The 21,878-nt window shown below is 37.0% G+C and overlaps 1 protein-coding gene across 1 annotated transcript in view; it reads right to left on the bottom strand.

Annotated features, from left to right (window-relative positions):
• Positions 1 to 21,038, bottom strand: part of LOC129267001 (low-density lipoprotein receptor-related protein 2-like) — a 76,046-nt gene extending 55,008 nt beyond the window's left edge. Inside the window, exons 1-13 of the mRNA XM_064103795.1 lie at positions 20,808 to 21,038; positions 20,041 to 20,124; positions 18,813 to 18,851; positions 17,485 to 17,597; positions 16,000 to 16,067; positions 14,133 to 14,344; positions 13,431 to 13,484; positions 12,567 to 12,680; positions 11,529 to 11,654; positions 7,106 to 7,453; positions 5,397 to 5,546; positions 2,090 to 2,203; positions 799 to 933 (exon numbers count right to left, since the gene is read on the bottom strand). Of these exons, the coding sequence (XP_063959865.1) occupies positions 799 to 933; positions 2,090 to 2,203; positions 5,397 to 5,546; positions 7,106 to 7,453; positions 11,529 to 11,654; positions 12,567 to 12,680; positions 13,431 to 13,484; positions 14,133 to 14,344; positions 16,000 to 16,067; positions 17,485 to 17,580 (1,417 nt within the window). The 5' untranslated portion in view covers positions 17,581 to 17,597; positions 18,813 to 18,851; positions 20,041 to 20,124; positions 20,808 to 21,038. The remainder of the gene's footprint in view (positions 1 to 798; positions 934 to 2,089; positions 2,204 to 5,396; positions 5,547 to 7,105; positions 7,454 to 11,528; positions 11,655 to 12,566; positions 12,681 to 13,430; positions 13,485 to 14,132; positions 14,345 to 15,999; positions 16,068 to 17,484; positions 17,598 to 18,812; positions 18,852 to 20,040; positions 20,125 to 20,807) is intronic.
• Between the last annotated feature and the right edge of the window lie 840 nt (positions 21,039 to 21,878).

Here is a 21,878-nt window from a genome sequence, read left to right as displayed (position 1 = left end):
ATTTTTGGTTGCCCGAGCCACTGCTCATGTCGAGCCATGGTGTAGAATTTACAGCAGAGCAATTGTTGCCAGAGCAAATATCATGGAACTATTGAAACAGTCAGTACACATATCCAGTTAGGTGCTCAAAGCAATCTTACATCACCCTGCTATTAAAGCTAGGCTTAACCATATAGACTAAAAGGTGTTCAACAAACTAGATATTAGACGAAAGGGGTAAAGCCTAACTGGAATTTGGAAAAAAAATGATATTGATAAATGGCAATTCGACCAAATGCAGGGCTCCACAGTCCACACTAACTCTTTTTTTCTACTGGTCCAAACTGTTCATTGGGACCAGTAGATACCCAGTTTTTTTCACATCTTACAGGTCCAAACCTGAAATTTACTGGTCCCCCAAAATAAAGAAAAACATAAAAATAGACTTAAGTTAATTTGCTTTCTTTTATTGATTTTATTGCCCCATCCCCAAAATAAAAGCACGCAAACAAACAGTACACACACATACATGTAATTCATGAGAACTATTTCTCAATTTTGGGGAGCCATTTTTTCTAGATGCCAGAGCCATTTATATAATTTACAAAAGAGGAGAAAATATCATTTGTATCAGTTTAATATATTTTTTACTGGTCGTATCGGACCAGTAAATCTGGCTATGTCTTTCAAAGTTACTGGCCCGTCGGCAGTTTTTACTGGTCTGGGACCGTCGGACCATTGCCAGTGTCGTGCGCTACCAAATGGAATGGAAACAATGAGGATGTGGACTAATTGGCAGTTTACCAATCCTATACATACCTGTAGAGTCTGGCCCTCCACATACTGTTTCATCTGCTCCGTTTTCACAGTCAAAGAACCAGTTACAGACCCAAAAGTCTGGAATGCACCTGTCGGTGGGTACACATTGAAATGAATTACTTTGGTCACAGTCGCCTGAAAGAGAAGGAATTTGGGCCCTGTTACACATAACTGTTATCAATGATTTTCATGAATATATTTGCATTTTTTTGTGGGCAATCAGTCATTTAAATCAATGGTATTATCCATTAAGTAAGCCTTTGATTCAGGGCCTAGGGTAGTGAAATAATTCTTTGGAATTGACACAGGAGAAATAAACGATGAACATCATCATCAATATGATGATGATCATCATCATCATTATCAACATCAACATCATCATCATCATCAACACCATTATCATGAATATCATCATCCTCATTTATATTATCATATCATATGGGGGCCATCAATGCAGCCTTCATGTCAGAAATCCATCCTGTGAATCCTTTAAAGGTCAAGTCCACCCCAGAAAAATGTTGATTTGAATAAATGGAGAAAAATCAAACTAGCAGAATGCTGAAAATTTCATCAAAATCGGATGTAGAATAAGAAAATTATGGCATTTTAAAGTTTCCCTTATTTTTCACAAAACAGTGATATGCACAACTCAGTGACATGCAGATGAGTCGGTCGATGATGTCCATCACTCACTATTTCTTTTGTTTTTTATTGTTTGAATTATACAATATTTCATTTTTTACAGATTTGACAATAGGGACCAACTTGACTGAACCATATATTATTAAATAATGCTAATTCGAAATATTCAGGGATGAGTTAATCATTGTTTCACTTGACAATGATTGGAAAATTAGAATATTTCATATATAAAATACAAAAGAAATAGTGAGTGGGTGATGTCATCAGTCTCTTCATTTGCATACCGACCAGGATGTGCATATAACTGTTTTGTGAAATAAAGCGAAACTTTAAAATGTCATAACTTTCTTATTTTACATCCGATTTTGATGAAATTTTCAGTGTTATGTTTGTTGGATTTTTCTCCTTTAATTCAAATCAACTTTTTATCGGGGTGGACTTGTCCTTTAACCACACAATTTTTACCACTTCCCGTACAAGATTCATAACTGATAAACTTATATATAATATATTCGAGATTACGGGATGAATCATAATATTTATGGATTCCTTCTACCACACGACGCAACTTCTACTTGTGCAGAGAACTTAGAAGGTGAAGATTATCATCACCCATGACGGGAGAGAAATAAACTTTAAAAGAACTCACAGTATAACTCATCCTCTCCTCCGGGGCAATCTTCATACCAATCACATTTCCAGGAATTGTGGATGCATGAACCGTCATCACATTGGTACTGGTGGTTGCCTTCCACACACTCTCCTGAGAAAGGGAAATAATAATACAGTTTCGTATTTTGTCTCTTTAACGTCTCCATTTCATAAATGATTATCATCAATATTATCAACATCATTCTTATTATAAGTACCTTGTCCATCATACAAATGGTTATGATCACCATCACCAATGATTGTCCTTCTCATCCCCAACATCATTACATTAGCCTAATCACTATCATCATCAACGACATCTGTATCACCTTCATCATCATCATCATTGCCATCAACATCATCATCATCAGTCAATCATAATCATCATCATTAGGGTGATTCCATACGTGTCGTACGGGACATTTAGAGAACATTTGACAGTTTTTTTACAAGAAAAAAAAAGAATTCCAGTAACTAAATGTGATCATCAAGTACTACCAGAGTGTTAGAAAAACCAAGACTTAACATGACTTTAATTCACATCCTGTATAATACAGATCTAAAATAGTAATGTGTTGTACGGACGCAGAAAAAGTGGCTTTTTTAGAAACCTCAAGTTTGTACTCTAAAGTCTGTGAGTTGGACTGATAATTTTCATAGAAACTGAACTCAAATTGATATTCAATTACCCAAGAACAAACACATCTATGAAAGAAAGCAAAATAAACATTCATGAATAAATAAAGCAAATTACAATTTTTAAGAACATTGTGGCATACAGGACACTCAAAGTGTGTCGTACGGGACATCTCTAAATTGAAGCCAAACATTCTTACTTTATGTCTCTGTGACTTCTTCAATCATTTTATTTGGCTGATGATAATGATAATCCTATCAAACTAAAGACATTCATTATGTTAGGAACTGCTATTGGCTGAATATTTCTGTCAATATATCATAAACAAAATAATGTGTCGTACGGGACACTTGTGTGTCGTACGGAACACTTGTGTGTCGTACGGGACACTTGTGTGTTGTACAGGCACTTGCATGTTGTACTGGGCAGCCTGAATAAAACAATGAACTTTTTATCAATCAGAAGGGGAGCATTGCCCCTAAATTCTTCCTTTTTAATGAAAAGTCTTTTAATAAGTAGTCATTCAGGACAATATAATTAAGGAACCTCAATATATACAATCGGGAGCAAAATGTTATCATTTTTTTTCATGATGGGAAATGTACAATGGTTCATTCACAGCATGTTTACGAGCAGAAAAACTTGAGGTTTTGTGTGAAGTTATATTTTAGTGAATTAATTGATGATTTCCAATACACTTTTTAAACAATGAATGAATGAAACTGTTTGTGTAAATTATGGGGCTAAAATGTAATCATTTTTCATATAAAATGTATATCTACGTGATATATGTCACAACTGTCACTTGTAATTCCACAAAATATTTTTATAAAGAAATGCGGTTCTACTTTTTCAAACCTTTCTGCAATTCATGAAACCATATGGTTTGTCTTATTTTCCAGATTTTTTTTTACAACTTGAAAAAAGTAAGGAGTTTCAATACTGTATATAAAAAAATTAGTGATCATCAAGGGAAGTCCAAATAGATAGGCTAGGGTGAATCAATTTTCTTTTCATGCTCAATGACAAAGGAATTAACCTGCTCTGACCAGTGAAAATCACCAGTTTAGCTGAAGGGATTCACAAAGGAATACGCCTACATGCAATCAATTAAAATGGTTAGAATCACCTATTTCATGTTCTATGGAGATAAAAAAGTGTTTTTTAAGTTCACTTTATGTCAAATCAATGACTTGAATTAAAATAGGCCTACTATTTATAGTTTCTGAATCCAAATCCTGCAATTAAATGCATTATATGTTGTGTGTCGTACGGGACACGTCCCGGGACATGTCCTGTACGACACAGTGTGTGTCGTACGGGACAACTTTTAATAGGACAATTATTGAAAAATGAAGGGCAGTAATTAGATCCTTATGGGATAAATCGATCACCCATGGGTCAAAGAAAGAGAAACTGATATTGTGAAATTGCATCATCAAAAATAAAATTGTAGGAAAAACTTTTACATTTTCATGTGTCGTACGGGACATTGCCAAAAATAGGTTCGGAAAAATCAGGGCTGCCCCTATTATGGATCATGAAAATGTTGTAGATATTATTTGGAACCATCAATGATACATTATTCCATTGACCTGCAATATTTTCAATCTTCTCGTGCTTTGCCAATAATTGTTTCAGGCAGTGTTTGTACTTGACTATTTAATTAGCAAAATTATTGAAAATTGAAAATTCCATTGTTCCCCCCAAAAAAGCTATATCTGACTTCACTTTTGGTTAAAACTCATAATTTTCATAAAATTTAGGTATCATAGTAAAATATTACACTACTTATGACTTATTGAAAGCATGTTGAAATTTATGATATTTTTGAAGTTCTAGAGTGGAATCGCCCCCAAACACCAAAATAAATTAGGGTATGTTGTGTTCAGATCCCTTTATGATCGCTCTCCAGATTCTCTTTACCAATCCACTTCTTTCTTTCTTCTCTCCCCTCCCTCCCCCCTACCGTCATCATTATCATCATCATCATCATCATCATCATCATAATCATCATCATCATCATCATCATCATCATAACCATCATGACCATCATTGCCATCATCATCATCAATCATCATCATTACCGTCATCATCATCATAACCATCATCACCTTCATTGCCATCATCATCACTATCATTATCATCACCAATTATAATCATGATCATTGCCGTCATTATCATCATCATAATCATCATCATTATCGTCATCATCATCGCCATCATCATCATCATCAATCATCCTCATCATCATTACTGTCATCATCATCATCAAAATCATCATCATGATCATCATGATCATCATCACCATCATCCTCATCATCACCATCACTGCCATCATCATCACCATCATCATCATCATTAATCATAATCATCATCATCACCATCATCATCACAATCAAAAGCATCAACACCACCATCATCATCATCATCCTCACCATCATCATCATTAATCATAATCATCATCATCATCACCATCATCATCACCATCACAATCAAGAGCACCAACACCACTATCATGATCATGATTATCACTATCATTTACAAGGTTATCATTTCCATCATAATCAGTTAGTACAACACCTATATACACAGTTGACATCATCATCTTCAAAACCACCACCACCACCAGCACCATTCTTCTCCTCATCATCATCACCATACATACCTGGAGCCGGCAGATTGGCGCAAACCTGGACATCCTCGTCTGTTTCATCTGCGCAATCAACAATATAATCACACTGCCAGTAGCTGGGAATACACTCTCCATCGCTGGCGCATTGGAATTGTCCATCTACGCATGGTGCTGGTGTGAAAGCTATTGAAGGAATCAAGTGTAAATACACATTCAGATATATATGGACAGTTAATGTGTCATTTATTTCATTTCGTTTATTTCCATTTTCAACAATTCCAGTTTGTTTTGTACATTTTGACATACAAATAACAAAACATATTTCAAGTATCCCTGTACAAAAATTATATTCAAGATTTATATCTGTATCTAGCTTGCTGTTTGGACACCTGACATTTAGAAGTTTTTTTAAACTTTCTACAGGTTGGTTCATTTCCCAATTATTTTATTCTTATTTTACCTCACTCTGTATGCACCAGTTAGCCAAGTTATTTACCTTTTCAACTGCTTTTGAAGAAGGTAGTTGTGGTAAACATTCAGGAAAATTGAAGTCAAATTAATCAAATGGATTCATAAGGTTACTGAATAAAATTCAGAATTGAATACATGGGCCCATATTCTCCACTTGGGTTTATACTTTGGTCTTACGTTGTGGTTAACAGAGAACCAATTATGACGCAAACGTCTCCCAGTTCAGGTTTTCTTTACCAATATCAAGTTCAAAGAACTTTTGTTTACAAAAAACCCAGACGTATGAGAATGATTGAAGCTCGTCTGAAACTCAAATCATCCAGAACTGTGTGGGAATTTAGCAAATTCAAATAAGTTTCTTCACAACTAAAGAATGGGGAGAGAACAAAATAAGCATATAAGATAGATTGTAAATAAAACTTTGACAATATCAGCTTCTAATAATTTAAGATCCGGGGCCCATGAAACAAAGCTTAGCAATGATCGTGGAACATTTTTTTACGATTGATTGCATTGACTGCAATGTACAATCAAGCATAAAAATCAAGTGGACGATTAATCGCTAAACTTTGTGCTACGGAGCCCAGGTTTATCAAAGCATAGCCAAGTTACATTCTACTAGAGCACAGGCCATGGCATGTACAAGAACATTAAAGGAGAATGAAACCCTTGACACCAGCTGAATCCATATCAAAGAGAAAAATCAAAGAAACATATTGTTGAAAGTTTGAGGAAGATTGAATGAATAATAAGAAAGTTATGAGCATTTGAATATTGAGATCACTAATGCCATGTAGATCCTCCCATTGGCAATGCGACCAAGATCTGTGATGTCACAGTCACGTGCACATACAACTCCCTCATTACTTTAGTACTTATTCACTTATATTCTCACTTTTATAGAGTCTATCACAAGGTGAGGTGTTCTCTTTCTGAGAGGACAAGTACAGAGGTTTTACAACATTATATCATTGATGAATCGTTTGTCATATGATTAGAATGAGCAAAAAGAGATGTTTTGGGGTATATTTTCAGTGTCCAAAAGGGGAGAGTTGTTCATCTGTGACATCATAGATCTTGGTCGCATTGCCAATGGGAGGATCTCCATAGCATTAGTGATCTCGACATTCAAATGGTCATAACTCTTCTATTGCTAGTCCTATTTTACTCAAACTTTTGTTGATCTTATTCTTTGATTTTTCTGCTTTCACAAAAGCTAACTTGCTCCAAGAGTTTCATTCTCCTTTAACTACTAGACCAACAATACTTACTGGACGGTTCAATAGCATTGAGTTCAATTTGGAAGCCACGCCCTCCCGGGTACGGTCCGGGATAGAAGAACATAAACGCCGCATTGGTTTGTAGAGCAAAGACACCTTCTGGTTGGAAGCGGTAATTATAACTCGCCAAATCGTTCACAGGGTGACTCACATCCGTTCCGTTTTCAAAGTTCAAGACGGCTCCTAGTCTCAGTTCGATATCGATGAAAGTGTATCCGATGATGAGGTCAGGGTCCTCGGTGGTGATAGCCCAGTAACGGTTCTCAAGAGCAGGGTACGGGTTGGGATATGACGGGTTCTGGACGAGCATCGGTGTCCCTTGAACAAGAGTGATGTTTACTGTAAAGACAAACAAAATAAATGTGTTAGGCAAAGTAAAAAAATAAAAATCTTTAGCATCCTGCCATTTAAAAAAAAAGGGATGCCCTTTTTTTTCTTTCAAAATGGCTGACTGACCAATTTCTTAAACAAAATTGACAAGGAAATTAATTTTTCAAATTGGCTGCTCGGATTTTATTTTCAAGTCACCATTTTCTCTCCTAACTAAAAAAAAATAATGAAATTTCCCTTTTTTTATAAAATGAAACAAAATGAAGGAGTCGGCTTTGGTAAAAGAATGCAGGTGAGCGCAGATGCTAACACTGTCTATAGGCCTAACTGTTTAGTGTTATGTTATAGGCATGATAACTTAGTCTTAGAGGCCCGGGGGGGGGGGGGGGGCACTCAGTATATAATGCATAGTGGGTATGTGCCGCGGAGGGGACCCCCATTTTTACACTCAAATTTCCGTTCCAATGCATAGCATTTTTGTCTTATTGAGAAAAAGAACAAAGAAAGCCGCTCCAAGGCATAGCATTTCCTTCTTATCGAGAAAAAAAAGAAGAAAGAAATCCGCTCCAAAGCTTCGCTTATTTTTCGTTACGCCGTTCCGGTCGCATTGATCTGCTACAATTTTGGTGAAAAGCGGCCGTAGAGCGCTTTTCGACCATCGCCTAAGCGCGAGCGCACCCGTCGGAGGCCGCGCTAGCTGCGTCATGCACGATTGCCCGTTCCATAGGGATGCATACGCACTCACAGAGATACGGAGATCCGTTCCGAGGACCCCCGTTTTCACAAACATTTGTAGTTCCGAAGCCCGTTCCGAGGACCCTCCTTTTTACAATAAGCCCGCTCCAAGGCCCCCCGTTTTTTGCCTCGCCCGCGGCACACCCCTACCACTTTTTTGGTCGAGTGCCCCCCCCCCCCCCCCCCCCGGGCTTAGAGGCCTAAGTCTAGACTAAGTAGAAGGGTTATAAAAGGTACACTGCACTGTCACATAGACCAAATAAGCTTCAGTCTCTGCCTCGTGGACTGTTCCACTGGACTATGTCTTGCTTCACTAGGATAAAAAAACCTAGCATTATACAACTCCTCCAAGAAAGATCAATGCCAATGGATTTTAAACTTATACTCTAGTCTACACCCCCCCCCCCCTGTCTCTTTGTACCAATCTCTCTCTTGCACTTCTCTTAATTTTATTTTGCCATTCCTTCCTCACTCCTGTAATAATTACATTACCAACTAAAAATCCTCTTTAACACAACCTGTGGACTAACCCAGAGAGCTCCCGTCCGCGCAGCGGGCGGGAGCCCAGAAGCTCACAGTGTATTCTACCATTGCCACCGGACAAGGGTGATTTATGGTCTAAATATTTCTCCAAATGAATTGTGAAAACAAAAAGTGTACAATTACCACGATTATATGGATGAAGGTCTAGCGAGTGGCAGATTCCTGACATCTGAGCACAGTCTGGAACCTCAAAAAAACGAAAAGTTCTCTGCTTCTACCCCGTCTCGATCGGCCATTTTTGTTAAAAATCGTAACAAAACGGCCGATCGAGACTGGGTAGAAGGAGAGAACTTTTGGTTTTTTTGAGGTTCCAGACTGTGCTCAGATGTCAGGAATCTGCCACTCGCTAGACCTTCATCCATATAATCGTGGTAATTGTACACTTTTTGTTTTCACAATTCATTTGGAGAAATATTTAGACCATAAATCACCCTTGTTCGGTGGCAATGGTAGAATACACTGTGAGCTTCTGGGCTCCCGCCCGCTGCGCGGGCGGGAGCTCTCTGGGTTACCTGTGGACCAGCAAAGACTAGATCTAGGCGCAGCTAGCAGAACTCGGCACACACCACAGCGACGCCGCCGCAGCTGCAGCGATGGATCACACTGGGTTTGTGCTGTTTTCGGTCACTCAATGTGAATGTACAGCTGACCGAGGACAGTTAACACCTTTTTTTTCTCAAGTTTTAAGCACGAAATAACTCAGTAAAAGCGAGCTTGCAGAACCAGTGGGCATGCCAACCAGTGCAGTATTTAAAACGATTACTGACTCAAAAATACGAGACTAACGCTTAACAAAAAGGGATCAAAAGCATACCAAATCTGGCCAGGAAATCGCGCGACACCGTATACCGTGCGTGGCATAATTAGAAAGGCAGGGAAAATCCCCAAATCGCGGGGGGGGGGGGGGGATAGGGCTAGGGGTGCATGGTTTATTGGGTGGGGAATGGGACGATCGATGCCTCACTTTTGGGGCGGGGATGGGAATGTAGGCCTAAAGTTACACAGGTGCGTATAGCGAGGGGGCGGGCAAAAGTTGGAGGAAAGGAATTCTTATTGGCCCCGGCTTTTCCCTCGGTATAGGACATTGAATGACAATTAGCTTAATTCAATTAAAATGCTGAAAATTTCATCAAAATCGGATAACAAATAAAGAAGTTCTTGAATTTTAAAGATGTGCATTATTCCAGTGAAACCTTGAGTTCTATATAGGCATGTCTTCATGAATATTCATTAGGTGGGCAGATGATGTCATATCCCACTTGCTCTTTCAATGTATTTTATTATATGAAATTAGGTTTATTAAAAAATGTTCTAGCTACCAAGAACTAAAATAATTGGATTGACAACTGATTAAGTGCATTAGTTACATATTGCCACAACCTATTTCATCATAATGGAGACACATCATTTACACATGTATGAAATAAATGAAACAATTATGATTTGATGTAATAACATAAGCAAAAGGAAAGTGGGGATGTGACATCATCAGCCCACCTAATAAATGTTCATGACGATGTGCATATGACTGTTTAAAAAAAATATTGATAAACTTTGAAATTCCATTAATTTATTATTTGTTATCCGATTTTGATGAGATTTTCAGTATTGTGCTTTGTGAAAGGCTCTATTTATTTAGGTATAAATATTTTCAGCCTGGACCATATCCTTTAAAGCCTGAAAAGACTATAGCTCAAAAATAATATAATCCAATTTAATCGAGATGGTGACTTTCTCAAAGGGGCACTTAATAAATATCAGATCAAAGGATGTCCATTGACACATTTCTTATCAACGTGAACAGATTTAATCTATTTTTCAAGATTCTTTATGAAAAAACTTATAAAACTCATATTATAAGATATAACTATTAAAATTTGAGTATATAGTGTTTGAGAGTCCAAGGATATTGTAACACAATTCTAACGCTGACTTTTAATAGCTCCATGCTTTGTTAGTTTTCACCAACGACTGTCATAATGGCTACTGAAATCCACATATTCTGATTGGCTCAACGCAAATACGTTAAAGGAGAATGAAACCTTTGGAACAAGATAGCTTGTTAGAAAGCAGAAAAAATCTAAGAAACAGATCAACGAAAGTTTGAGAAAAATCGGACAAATAATGAGAAAGTTATGAGCATTTGAATATTGCGATCACTAATGCTATGGAGATCATCACATTGGCAATGCGACTAATACGTGTGATGTCACTTGTGAACAACTCTCCCCATTACTTAAGTATATATTTCACTTAAACTGCCTCTTTTATCACATCTATCGGTAGATCATGTGTTCTTTCTATAAAGGAGGGAATGTAATACAGATTTTAAAAGAATACATCATGGATAAAGAGTTTGTATCACCATTAGAAAAAGCAAAAAGAGACATTTTGGGGGTATTTTATAGTCCATCAAAGGGAAAGTTGTTCACATGTGACATCACACATCCTTGTCGCATTGCCAATAGGAGGATCTCATTAGCATTAGTGATTGCAATATTCAAATGCTCATAACTTTCTCATTATTAGTCCTATTTTTCTCAAACTTTCTTTGTTCTTATTTTTTTATTTTTCTGTTTCGACAGAAGCCCACTTGTTCCGAAGGTTTCATTCCCCTTTAATATAATCAACCTTTTTTGTACAGACCAATTAAAGATTTTTTTGGGGGGTACGAAACAACCTCAACTTTTTAGTGAAGAGCATTTTTCTTTCTGCTCGTCAACTTTTCAGTCGGCACGCATTAACCCCCCCCCCCCTCCCTTTCAAAAATCCTGTGTACGCTAATGGTGTATGCGGCTAGGCCTACCTTTCTCTCCTTGACCACATCCAGTCTCATCTTCGAAATCTTGGCATTCAGGAAGATAATTACATACAAAGTACTCCGGTATGCATTTGCCATTTCCACATTCAAATTGGTCACTGGTGCACTCTCCTGCACACAACAAAAATAATTGAAATGAAAGAAATGAAATACAAAATTCATTATACATGATACTAAGTTTTATGTGAGATATGATTAATATGAAGAATTACACAAATACAATAGATCTAGTCGTATATGGACATGGGACGTGCCATATTGCATCGATCCCTTCTATCTATAAATCTATCTATATATCTATCTATCTATCTATCTATCTGTCTATCTATCTATCTATCTATCTACAGTATCTATCAATCCATTAACCCATTTATTTTTCATATTTGTTTTCATCAGGTAAAAAAAAAACCACATATCTGTCGGTACTCTCCATTTGCACAAGGAAACTCGTAATGGCATTTTTTTATCATGGATGCATAAACAGTATATACATACATGATTAAATATTAATCTCTCTGTGTAAACATGGATATATCTCTATCTACCGTTCTACCTACCTATTCATCTAGCTAGTGTGTATGTTTACCTATGTGTGCGTATTTCATATTTCATTCAGCAGGGATATAAGTTGCCCATCCACTCAATTTGCAATCGCATTCTAATGACTCATGGATGTGCGTCTATCTGTATTTATCTATCTATCTATCATATCTATCGGTCTACCTATCTATCTATCTATCTATTTCTTTATATCTATCTATCTATCTATCTATCTATCTATCTATCTATCTATCTATCTATCTATCTATCTATCTATCTATCTATTTCTTTCTATCTATCTATCTATCTATCTATCTATCTATCTATCTATCTATCTAACTACCTACTTATCTATATATTATCTATCTATCTATTTATCTATCCATCCATCCATCTATCCATTTGGTATACATCCATTTATTAATCTATCTATACAATATTCACATTTGATTTATTGATGGATAAGAGTCTAACATCACTCACCACATAGTAGCTCATCCTCCCCTGTTATACAATGATCCTGGTAATCACATCGTAATGATTCATGGATGCAGAGACCGTCAGAGCAGCGGAAAAAGCCGTCATCGCAAGTCCCCCCTGATGACAAGAATGCAAGGAGAGTAAAATGTACAACGAAAATGATGATGGTGATCAAGATTATTAATGATGAAGATAATGATGATGATGACGAAAATGATGATGATGGTGGTGATGATAATGATGATGAAGATGGTGGTGGTGGTGATGATGATTATGATGATGATGGTGGTGATGGTGATGATTGCGATGATGATGATGATGATGGTGGTGGTGGTGGTGATGATGATGAAGACGACGGTGATGATGATGATGATGATGACGGTGGTGATAGTAATGATGATGATTATGGCGGTGATGATGGTGTGATGGTGATGGTGATGATGATATGTGGTGCTGCTGCTGGTGGTGATAATATTTGTGACGATGATGACGATACGACGACAACAATGATGGTGATGATGATTATGATGCTAATGATGATATGATGATTGTGATAATGATGATGATGACGACGACAACAGGAAAGCAGTAACGAAAATCGTATGTAACATAAAACTACAAAATGGATATCTACATTATGAAGGTCACACATTTATCGGCAAGCAGAGTAATCATATACGTCTTCGAACAATAGCACTGGCACTATACATCCAACATCAAGTATAATTATTATGCGAATAAAAAAAGGATTAAGCAAATATTTCACTCAATTAAATAAGTACAAAATTGTCTGAACAGAATGCACAAAACTTAACCTCGATAGAGATCTTCAAGATATAACATATTCATGTAAAATACCATACGCACCTGGTGTAACTTCATTTGGGAGATCTGTGCCACCGGCCGTAACTGGAACAATTACTGTGTAAAGAGCAAAATATTTTTTCCTCATTATTATTCATTATTTCGTTCAAAATTATTTCGCCATGTCCATCAATTGGAAAAGGAGGGTGAAGCTGTTGGAAGATGCTTGGTCTTATTATGCCCGTCTACGAAGATGACAAACTCGGTCTTAAGCAGCGTCTCAATCTCAATTGGAACATCCCCCTGAATAAGAGTGGTGAATCAAAATTATTTCGCCATGACCACTAGTTGGAAAAGGAGAGTGAAGCTGTTGGAAGGTGTTTGGTCTTATCATGCCCGTCTTTACGAAGATGACACAAACATCGGTCTTAAAGCAGTGTCTCAATTGGAACATCCCCCTGAATAAGAATGGTGAATATAGCCAGCCCTGACTGGTTCTCTAAAATTATCGTAATGACATAATATGACATTCTTTAATCTGAATTTCATAGTAAAATATCGTTGACTAATGATCATGATGATAAAAACAACATTTTAATTGCCATAGATTATTTGAATATTTTAGTACCTTTCACTTCAAAGGTCTGTGATACTTATTAAAATCCCTGATTCATACCAGTTTATTTCTATAGGCCTACCACTTTTGGTATTGAAGAAAACATGGATTCAACTTATGATGATATCGCAAAACGATTAAGATGATACCTTGTGAGATATCAACCTCGGCATTTGACGATCCAAGTTGAGCATTATTTGAAAGAGTGGTCGTAACAGCATCGTTGATGGAGGTAGATACCAGGTTGGCTACGGCTAGTTGAACGTCGAAGGCTGATGTGGTGTTCGTAGCTTCCTGGGACAGAGTCATCCCGATCTCACCCGACACTCCAACCGCTACACCCATGACCACACTTCCGGGACTAGGAAGTAGAAAACATTGATATTATGATAAACCATATATGCTTTTGTCACATGCACCAACAAATCCGATTCTTGGATAGAGTTTCATCAACATTTTCGTCCGACAATTAAGTTGTCAGATCTGGCAACTTTCCTTGAATTTGATTGGCTGAGATACAATGTTACTATGGTAACTGTCGGATAAAAATTGGACTTGTCGGATGAAACGTCTGACAAGTCCTTTCATAAAACGCTCCCTATATAGCTGGAGAGCACTTCATGAAAGGAATTGCCGGACTTTTTTCCGACAGTTACTATAGCAACAGTGCTTAAAGGAGAATGAAACTCTTGAAGCAAGTTAGCTTTTGTGAAAGCAGAAAAATCAAAGAATAAGATCAACAATATTTGAGTAAAATAGGACTAGCAATAAAAGAGTTATGAGCATTTGAATGTCGAGATCACTAATGCTATGGAGATCCTCCAATTGGCAATGCGACCAAGATCTATGTTGTCACAGATGAACAACTGTCCCCTTTTGGACACTGAAAATTTACCCCAAAACATCTCTTTTTGCTCATTCTAATCATATGACAAACGATTCATCAATGATATAATGTTGTGAAACCTCTGTACTTGTCCTCTCATAAAAAGAACACCTCACCTTGTGATAGACTCTATAAAAGTGAGAATATAAGTGAAATAAAGTAATGAGGGAGTTGTACGTGTGTGACATCACATATCTTGGTCGCATTGCCAATAGGAGGATCTACATGGCATTAGTGATCTCAATATTCAAATGCTCATAACTTTCTTATTATTCATTCAATCTTCCTCAAACTTTCAACAATATGTTTCTTTGATTTTTCTCTTTTGGATTCAGCTGGTTTCAAGGGTTTCATTCTCCTTTAATTCGTGACCAATCAGAATCAAAGAAAGATGCCAGATATGACAAATTGCTAGACGGAAAATGTTGATGAAGTGCTCCCGTGCAGACAAAAACGTATCACATTTATACCAATGACACACCATCAGTCGGTTTGGAGAAGGTTATCGGTGTGGCAGTAACATACACAATGCAAAAACTCTGGTGTTGATTTAACACCAGCCCGGAATCTATATATGTCCACACCCAGAGAAGTGTTAAACAACACCAGTTTCGTTTTTGGTCTAACACCAGATAGGTGTTTATACAACACCAATTAGTATTAAAACAGCATCGGTTTGATTCCAAACCGGTGTTGTTTCAATACTCTGGTGAGGACATATATAGATTCCGGGCTGGTGCTAAATCAACACCGGAGTTTTTGCAGTGCAGTGGCGGATCTTGTGGGTACGAGGGGTTTAAATCCCCACCTCGTGCTTCCTAAATTAAGGAGTGCAGGATCAAAACTCCAAAACCCCTTTCATGTTAACGAGAGTCGCGCAAGCCAGACACATTTATAATAGTAGAAAGCACGGGGCACATTTTTTTATAAAAACTTAAAGCCTTTTACACGCATCAGTGGTTAATATCGGACTCCGGAATATAGGACAAATAGTCCCATATAATATCGGATAAACTGTCCTCTGCGCGTATATAGTCAAAGATATTATTGCAGAAGTTTCGTGATGATATATTATATAATTTTAAAGGGGTGTTATTAGTATATGCCATTTAAATGCAAAATAGGAATACCTCAAGCTGGTCACACTTGCACTCATTACGTAACCTCCGATCTGGTTATTCTGCAGCCCGTTCATGATCTGAAAAAGGGGACATAAATGTGTGATTGAAAAAAAGAAAAATCATCTTGACAGAAAGAGTAATTCGAAGTAGATGATATGCACTGTCAATGATGTTCTCTCATGATGAAACCAGAAAATCAAACAACACGTTCAAGAAAGAATTAAGGTTTATCATGATCTTCTTTTTGATCCGCCACGAATGGAACATGTTTTCGGTTGGTAAATTAGATTCTCTATCATTTTAAATCCCATATCAGAACATTTTTTATGATTGATTGCATTGACTTCAATGTACAATCAATCGTAAAAATCAAGCATACGATTAATCGCTATAACCTTTGTGTTACGGGACTCAGATGAAGATGAAATACCATGCACCTTCGGAGAGAGTTGATAGAAATTGATTTGTCGAGATTTGATTAGGGTTGTACGATTAAGCTCAGTCCACATTTGACAACAAGATACATTTGGAGTTTATCATTTTAGCACAGCACGAATGCCTGCTGGAAAGATAACAGTGTTCCACAGTATGTCTCAGAGGCTCAGAGTGTGTTCTCAGTATGAGACACAGTGTGAACAGCACCTTCATTGTAAATAAGGCATTTTAACAGGACGAACCAGAGCTTCACATGTTCCATTATGTGATCACACTGTGTGGACACACTGTGAACACACTTTCAATTCAATTAATTTAACTGTGAACATACTGTGAAAACACTATGTGGACACACTGTGAACATACCATAAACACAATGTGAACACACTGTGAACATACCGTGAACACACTTTGCACACACTGATAACAGTGTTCCACAGTATATCTCAGAGGCTCAGAGTGTGTTCTCAGTATGAGACACAGTGTGAACAGCACCTCGATTGTAAATAAAGGCATTTTAACAGTACGAATCAGTTCCATTATGTGATCACACTGTGTGGACACACTGTGAACACACTTTCAATTCAATTAATTTAACTGTGAACATACTGTGAAAACACCATGTGGACACACTGTGAACATCCCATGAACACACTGTGAACATCCCATGAACACGCTGTGAAGATCCCATGAACACACTGTGAACACACAGTGTGAGAATGTGAACACGCTGAACACGTTGTCAACATAATGTGGATACACCATTTGACACTTTGAGACACTGAAAACAGTGTGAACACACTTTTGAACTCAGAGTGAGACACTGAACACATTATGAACGCACTGTGGAAAAACTGTGAACACACAATGAACACACTGTGAACACATTATAAACACACTATGGAAACACTGTGAACTCATTGTGAACACTTTGTGAACACAGTACCCTGTGCAACAATGTTATCTCCAGCAACGATTATTTCCAGTCTTGCGCCAAGTAGTACGTAAGTTGCGAAATCTTTATGAAACACACAGGTTTTTTTTTCAGATATATATTACCTCGGCTTCTGCCTTGCTCACAAACTCCATGTATTCAGTAGATGAGGGGTCATTAAACTCTTGCCTAAAAGCAACTCCATTCAAGGTGGCAGTCATTTCGATATTCACATCGCCTAGGTTTGGTAAATGCAGATGATAATAAATGATTAATAATAGAAATAGTAATGTTGGGAAACATATTGTACACACAACAACTGGTTAAAAAAATATCCAACTCTGGGTAGTTCTCAACCAATACCGTGTATAGTTGTCACCCAAAGCACACACTATTGGTTTAAAACTATCCAGAAGTGGATAAAGCTTTAACCAAGTGTTGTGTGGACAGCATGTTGCCCAACATTTGTAAGAGTCTGTACTCATGATAGGGTATACTGTTTTAACTTTGCCCCATATTAATTTCATCAAGTGAAAAAGGGATCTCGGCATAATTCGTTGAGCCGTGCATCGTTCTGTCGCCATTCACCATCGATCGAATTAACCAACAGCCCCCACGATTACCGATTCCTTTTTATTCTATACCATGTATCTATATATAATAATGCATAATATATGACTACTACCTGCTAAATATCTCTTTCTCGTGTTTATAATGAATAGCAGAACTGTGATGACAAACATTGTAGTACATGTAATTTTGAAAATCTAGTGCGAATATTAAATGATGCTTTTTGTGAAATCTTATTTGGATCTCTTCTATATTATGAGGATAGAGAAAGATCCAGTGGAGTTTATTGGTATTGATCTATTTTGTTCATTTTCTACGAATGAAAGTAAACAGTCGCCATGATTGTAAAAGTTTCTCTACAGGATGTGCACACTATTCTAAAGCTCAGACCCATGAAAAAGGATTATATATGTGGCCACTGAATTTAATTAACTCCAGGACTCGTATGCTATTTGATATGCAGTTTTGTTGCCCTTTGACGAAAAGAGTCTCTTATATTTCAAACAAAAATAATGATAATAAAAAATATCCATGATGATATTAACATTTTTAAGTGCCAATTTCCAAGAACCAAATAAACCCACACCAATGATGATGAAGAAAATCCCGTGTGTATAAAAGTGGTGACACAACAAATACGGATTATTTTATATAAAAAAATAGAAAACATAATCATATTACTTCAATTCAATTTCAAAATTTGTATTCTCTAGAATCTAGTCTATTAATGATTGATTGATTGATTTTATTTGTCAGGTAACTATGAACAAGTACAAGGAAATATAAACAGAAGTGTATACCTTGACAGGATTACCCATGAAAGCCGAGATGGCTTAATACAATGATCTAATCTGGTTAATAAATATCATCTAGCGCTACTTACCAATAGATACCCCAGGTATAATAGTAGGAATAACGGTACCTGAGGGGGAAGGGAAACGAAATTTAGATTGCAAAAAAAAATATAGAACAATGTAATATTATTCCGGGGCCCGGAATAACATTGTCATATAGTTATTCCGGGGCCGTGGTATCCTTCGGGAGTAGTTGACCACGCAAGTGTAGTTGCCGGGGGTAATCTTTCCATGGGAGAAGAGACGATTCATAAAATACATTTGAAAAGTACTTTTTAGCAAAGAAGATGATCGGGGTATATTGTCAGCATACAAAGGAGGGTTTGTACAGTTCATGTGTGACATCACACATATTATGGTCGCATTGTCAACGGGAGGATCTCCATAGCAACAGTGATATCGACTTTGAAATGCATGTAACTTTTTTACTGTTTGTCCAATTATTGTTCGCAAAAATTCATCGATCTTATTCTTTGATTTCTCTGACTGTTCTCATACAAGCAAACATGCCCAAAGTGATTTATTCTTCTTTAATACACCAAAGGAAAGAATTCGATCGGCATATAGCTCTTTTTATCGTACAACGAATAAAATAAATAAAAATGCAATGCAATATTTTTTTTACTTCTAAATATAGCCGGATGGGGCTGTACAAAATCAAAATTGCCATATCACGTGTATGTATCGTGGATGAAGTCTTCAGGCACAGATCCTGATTGGAACTTTGGTCGACATGTGAGTCTTCACAAGAGAGTAGCACAATGCCAGTTTTTGGTAGCACACACAGAACTTGCTGTTTCTTTACACAGGTCACTGTAGGCCATAGGCGGCGGAAGCGGGTGGGGGGGGGGGGTTCCTGTCCCCCCTTAATTTGAGGTGGGGGGACGGACCCCCCTAAAATTTCTGTTGATAAATTTTTTGTTTTGCTTGTCAATTTTGTTTCCTGCGTCCCCCCTTAATTGAGGTGGACCCCCCTAAAATTTTTGTGGTCCCCCTAAAATTTTGGTTGATAACCTTTTTTTTTGCTTGTCCAATTGTTTACCAGTGTCCATCCCAAAATTTCAGGTGGACCCCCCCCCCTAATTTTTTTGGCTTCCGCCGCCAATGCTGTAGGCTGTGCATTAAGATCACTATATAGTGAAGGGTTTGCACAGCAGACTATCGTGGATGCGTCCTCACGTGGAGAGAACTGTGGGTGTGGGTGTGGGTGAAACACTATGCTGGGAAAGGACTTTAATAATGTAATAGCATATTTACCAGGAGGGGTTGTTCCTGTTGGCGTAGTTCCTGTTGGTGTCACCCTTGTTGGTGCCGTTGTTGTGGACCCTTTGGTTTTTGGACCTGTGATCGTAAAAAAAAAGGAAAAGAGAAAATAGGAAAATTAGGGAGGCAAGTGATCTCGGAGGAAAAATCCGACTGAAACAAACAAGCAAATAAACACGTGTTAACTAGTCAGAAGTAGGTCAACATCGACTGTTTTGAATTTGGGTGTTGATATTTTTTTCAAACTTCAAAACTTTCAAACTTTTTACTTGGACTTAAAAAGAATATTGACCATGATAATAAGTTGTTTTCTTCACAAAACAGAAACAAATCATTAAAATAAATCAATGAAAGATTGATATAAAAATCCGCCAAAGAATTACGGAGTTATGTTTTTATTTTGTGACGTCACAGAAAAGCGGCTCCTCAATAAATATCTATAAATTCCAAGAAATATACTAATTTTCTCATACAATTTAAAATGATTTCTTTTGTTAGGTGGATATATTTATTAGACATATATTTTCACACACCTTATATGAGAAAAATGTTATAATTATCTTGTTCCATTAGACGGAAAATGAATTTATGGTATTCATATCACACAATATAAGACGTCAACAACAAAAAACTGTCATTATGTTTGATGTATTTTCATTAAAACTTCAATTTTTTTTTTATCTGCTATTATAACCAACTTATCGTCAGTGAGAAATTCTCCCTTGAAAAAAAAATGAAATGGAAGACAATGCACAACTCACCCAGGAAGATGACAAGGCAGACGATTACGACGACGATGGCGACGATGATTGCCACCGCAATGAAACCTTTCAGCAGGGTCTTTTTCCTCGAGTTTTGCCGCTGAGCTTCGGGATGGAACTCGTTCCCGATGGATCCCGTATCGGCATCATCGGGCTGACGGAAGACGCTCCCCTTAGCGGGTTCGTACGTCTCCAGCTCAATGCCATCGATAATAGGATTTACATCTTTTACTTCCTGTGAAAAAAAATGAAAATAAAAATGCTGAAAATCCGTAATAATGATAATAAGCGTAATAATAATAACAAAAATAATAATAAATAATAACAACAACAACAACAACAACAACAATAATGATAATTATAATAAAAATAATAATAACAATGATAATGATGATAATAATATTTATAATAATGATGACAATGATGATGATGATAATGATGATAATCATAATAATAATAATAATAAGAGTAATTGAGCATTAATATTGCGCTATTTCTATATGTATTTACTCAACTGGGCATTACAATATAATGAAATAATGAAATAATGAAACAGGATTAATAAACAAAAAATGTGATTAAGTTATAATGACTGGAACCTGGGAAGCCTGGGGCCGATTGCACGAAAGGGTTTTTCCAAGGACCGTCTTTCGTGTCGCCCATCTTTTATGACAAAATTGACAAGCAAAAAAAAAAAAAAAAAAAAAAAAAAAAAGGTCTTCAAATTTAGGTTTTCGTACCAGAAAAAAATTTGACAAGCAAAAAAAAAAAAAAAAAGAAGGTATATGTCTTTTGTATGGGTTGTGGCTCGTCAGGGGGGGGGGGGGGGCAGAGTGCCCCCTCTGCCCCCCCCCCCCGTAGGTACGCTAGTGGCGCATCATACAAAATGGGCGACACGAAAGACGGTCCTTGCAAAGACCCTTTCGTGCAATCGGCCGCGGCTGTCTCTACAAATTATTTAACAAAAAATGACTTATTTTAATATTGAAACTCTCTTGAAAAATGTAGGCTTTTAGTTTAGTTTTGAACAAGGTAACAGAAATAAGAAAATAGAGTAGAGAGAATGATAAA

This window comes from Lytechinus pictus, chromosome 8 (assembly GCF_037042905.1).
Source record: "Lytechinus pictus isolate F3 Inbred chromosome 8, Lp3.0, whole genome shotgun sequence".
Taxonomy (NCBI): Eukaryota; Metazoa; Echinodermata; class Echinoidea; order Temnopleuroida; family Toxopneustidae; genus Lytechinus; species Lytechinus pictus.
This window is presented reverse-complemented; position numbering and strand designations above follow the sequence as displayed.